This window comes from Aplysia californica, unplaced genomic scaffold (genome assembly GCF_000002075.1).
Source record: "Aplysia californica isolate F4 #8 unplaced genomic scaffold, AplCal3.0 scaffold00055, whole genome shotgun sequence".
Taxonomy (NCBI): Eukaryota; Metazoa; Mollusca; class Gastropoda; order Aplysiida; family Aplysiidae; genus Aplysia; species Aplysia californica.
In genome coordinates this window covers 1,187,473-1,190,999 of record NW_004797325.1, presented here as the reverse complement: position 1 = coordinate 1,190,999, position 3,527 = coordinate 1,187,473, and the positions used below count along the sequence as shown (strand labels likewise).

At 39.6% G+C, this 3,527-nt stretch overlaps 1 protein-coding gene across 1 annotated transcript; it reads left to right on the top strand.

Annotated features, from left to right (window-relative positions):
- Positions 1-338: 338 nt before the first annotated feature.
- LOC101849437 (glycine-rich cell wall structural protein-like) lies at positions 339-2,568 on the top strand. Its single transcript, XM_013079515.2, has 2 exons — positions 339-541; positions 1,839-2,568. The coding sequence occupies exons 1-2, from the start codon at positions 346-348 to the stop codon at positions 2,117-2,119; spliced, it is 477 nt and encodes a 158-aa protein (XP_012934969.2). The 5' UTR covers positions 339-345; the 3' UTR covers positions 2,120-2,568.
- The last annotated feature ends 959 nt before the right edge of the window (positions 2,569-3,527 follow it).

The window sequence follows — 3,527 nt, the reverse complement described above, 5'->3', positions numbered from 1 at the left end:
AGAAGGTGTGAGCTCGCTTTCCGAATTGGGATATCTATTTATTGGTCAAGCATTTCCGTCATTCTGGAGGAACACTCTATTCCACCCAACCTAGTTTGTCCTTGACACTAACAACAAAAAAACCCAAACCCAAACAACCCGAACAAATACCAACCCCCCCCCCCCCCCCCACAAACTTTTTTCTTTGTTCTCTTTCTTTTCTTTTCCCCACGATTCCTCCTTTTTCTCTTTCCTTTTTTCCTTGTTTTTTCTGGTTACTACAGAGACTCATAAGAGTACGAAAGATAAATTTACAATTTTGTCTTTCATCAGGGCGGACGCAAGAGCGGAGGCATGAGTGGAGGTATGAGCGGAGGTATGAGCGGAGGTATGAGCGGAGGTATGAGCGGAGGTATGAGCGGAACTGGCGCCCCCGCTTTGAGTGGAGGCATGAGCGGAGGCATGAGCGGAGGCATGAGCGGAGGCATGAGTGGAGGCATGAGCGGAGACCAGGACATCACTGATCTGAAGAGGGTTCTCTCCAGCTACCTCAAGAAGCGCGGTTTGTGGTTGTACAGTCGTCGATCTCTTTGTTGTTATTGTCGTCTTCTCCGTCGTCGTAGTCGTCGTTACTATCGTCACCATTGACTGTCTGTTGCAAAGTAGCGTTAAAAAAATTCTTGAGAATCTGACAATACCTTGCAGGTAGTGTACTAAAAATATATTATCATATTATAGTCTTTTATGTCATCATCATCATCATCATCATCAACTTCATCATCATCATCATCATCATCATCATCATCATCATCATCATCATCATCATCATCATCATCATCATCATCCTCATCATCATCATCACCATCATCGCCACCATCAATAGCTTGAAAAGAAAGGTCAAAATTATACATTTACAGTGGTTCCCCTTAATAAACACAAATTCAAATTGCAATCATCATCATGATCATGAGAATCGTTGGTTACAAAGGGTAATAATAATAATAATAATAATAATAATAATAATAATAATAATAATAATAATAATAATAATAATGATGATAATAATAACAATAATAATAATAATAATAATAATAATAATAACAATAATAATAATAATAATAATAATAACAATAATAATATTAATCATAATAATAATAATCATTATTATAACAATGATAAAAAAATAAGAAAGCAAGAAACGTTGGATAATGCAGGCTATAGGTACAGTTCACAGAATGAAACAGTTGTTTTACTGTATTTTCCTCTCTCCTGAAACATTTTACCTGGGGTTAATACATTTGACCAGCTTGCAGACGTTATAAAACTGTTAAATACCGCAAAGCACGAAGGAAGAGGAAGTAGGAAGAAATGAGGCTAATTAATTTAACTGCTCAAACGTTTTAGAGAGTCATTGTCCGCGGACAAAATCAAATGGTTTAGTGAAGTTCACGAAAGTGCTTTCTGCAAGTTTTTTGTATGACTGGCGTGAGGATAACCCCAAATGTAGGGTTGAACTATTTCATGCCCACAATACACGCTATGTGAATCCTCTGCACCTTCACTTTTACATGTAGAACCTACTTACTCTTTACTTTTACATCCTCTGCTGCCCTTAAGCATCAAGAGGAGATTCCATCAATCCATCTTTTGTGTGGGCTACCTCATCCTATATAGCCTGAATACTTGGTGTTATAGGCTCTCTAGGCTGGCTTGCTGGGTGACATTCGTGCGACGTGGCCTAACCATTCTATTTTTTATTTTTCTATGAAGTGCAGGCAGGGCTCCGTGCCAATAGAGGCTCTTACTAGAACCTACTGCAACACACAATAAATGTAACTCTTCACTTCTGTCGTGTCCAGGTGACGGTCCCACTGGTGGAACTCCTCATTCTGGTGGTATGAGCGGTGGATCTGGTGGTATGAGCGGTGGAGCTGGTGGAATGAGCGGTGGATCTGGTGGTATGAGCGGTGGAGCTGGTGGAATGAGCGGTGGAGCTGGTGGAATGAGCGGTGGAGCTGGTGGTATGAGCGGTGGATCTGGTGGTATGAGCGGTGGACCTTCCCCACAAGGTGGTGATGAGATGAGCAGGCTCATCCGCAACCTGAGACTCGTCCTGAAGAATGCCAAGCGTACCGTCTAAACGGGCAAGATGTTCTAAAAACCTAGCGGATCGACATACAAGGACGACATTGGTCGAGGTCAGAGGTGATGAACACTACACCTGCAGGAGAGTCCCTGAAATCACACACATACACACACACACGCACACACACACACACACACACACACACACACACACACACACACACACACACACACACACACACATACCTCGGACTGTAGTGCAATGGGATCAGGCCACGGCTGTGCAAGAATTTTTTTTTCAATTACTGGTTTTTTTTCGGTGCAAAGTCACCCTAAAACGACTCATAAAACATTCCCCCTTCCCTCCTCTATTTTTTCCCTTGATGATCAATTCTTTTTGTCATCGTTTCGACAAAGAATTGAACAGCATTCTCCTTCGTAAAACACATTTTCTATCCAATTTTATTTAAGGAATAATAAATTGAACAGACAAATGAAAAATGATATTTTATGTCAAGTGTATGTTTACTGAGGTTGCAAATAACCAAATCAAAGTTTGTGTTGTGACGTTTTTGATGTTTCTTTTATCATTGCCATACATTCTTACAAGTATAACGGGTCGTTTATTCATTTAGCGATTACATGAATTCGTTGTCGTAATTGTTGCTTATACAACAATTCTGACTCAGTAGCTTTATTGTTCTTTACAATCTGTTTGAATTTGGTCGATTGTGCTCCTCGACATTCAAAGAACACAGAACGACCATGCTCAATTCATCTCTTCTTACTGGGCAACATACAAAGAGCTGTAAGGCTTAGCTTGGTCTGATGTTGGGTCATTGGTAAAAATAATTTACACGAATTTTCGCATTTAGATGGGTCTTATCGAAGATGAACATTAAATTCAGAGGTTCAGCATCTGAAATAGCCTTGCAGTGTTGCAAGGAGCGTTCAACCTATGCAGTTCGGATAAATAAATAGAAAGAGCGCCCAAAAGGGTAGTATTTTGGTAGCAAAACATTGACTCCCAACACAGTGACTCCCGACACAGTCAAATACAGAAACTGGCTTATCAGCCCCAGATATGGGTTAGTGTAGGATTTTTAAAAAAAGAAGCATTTTACCATTCAAAGAACATCATGTGGAAGACGTAAACCTGTAATGGATTTATTATATATAGCAATATTTTAGGCGGTACTGATGTATAGCTTAGAAACATCGAAAACAAAAGAATTCAATAATTCCATGAAAATCGAAGAGCTTTCAAATTATATGTCAAGGAAAAAATTATTAACAAAATGAAACGTACAAGAGTTGGAATTGAGTATTTCAACGCCACCATTAGAAGGAGAAGATGGAGATATGTGACATAATAATAATAGATAGCATTTGTATAGCGCAAATCCCCGCTCAACAGCAGGCTCTATGCGCTTTACACTATATTATTACCCCAGCAGACCATA

Coding starts and splice junctions, on each gene's coding strand:
- LOC101849437 (XM_013079515.2), top strand. CDS start 346: ATGAGCGGAGGTATGAGCGGAGGTATGAGCGGAGGTATGAGCGGAGGT. Junction 542..1,838: donor CAGCTACCTCAAGAAGCGCG/GTTTGTGGTTGT, acceptor TGTCGTGTCCAG/GTGACGGTCCCACTGGTGGA.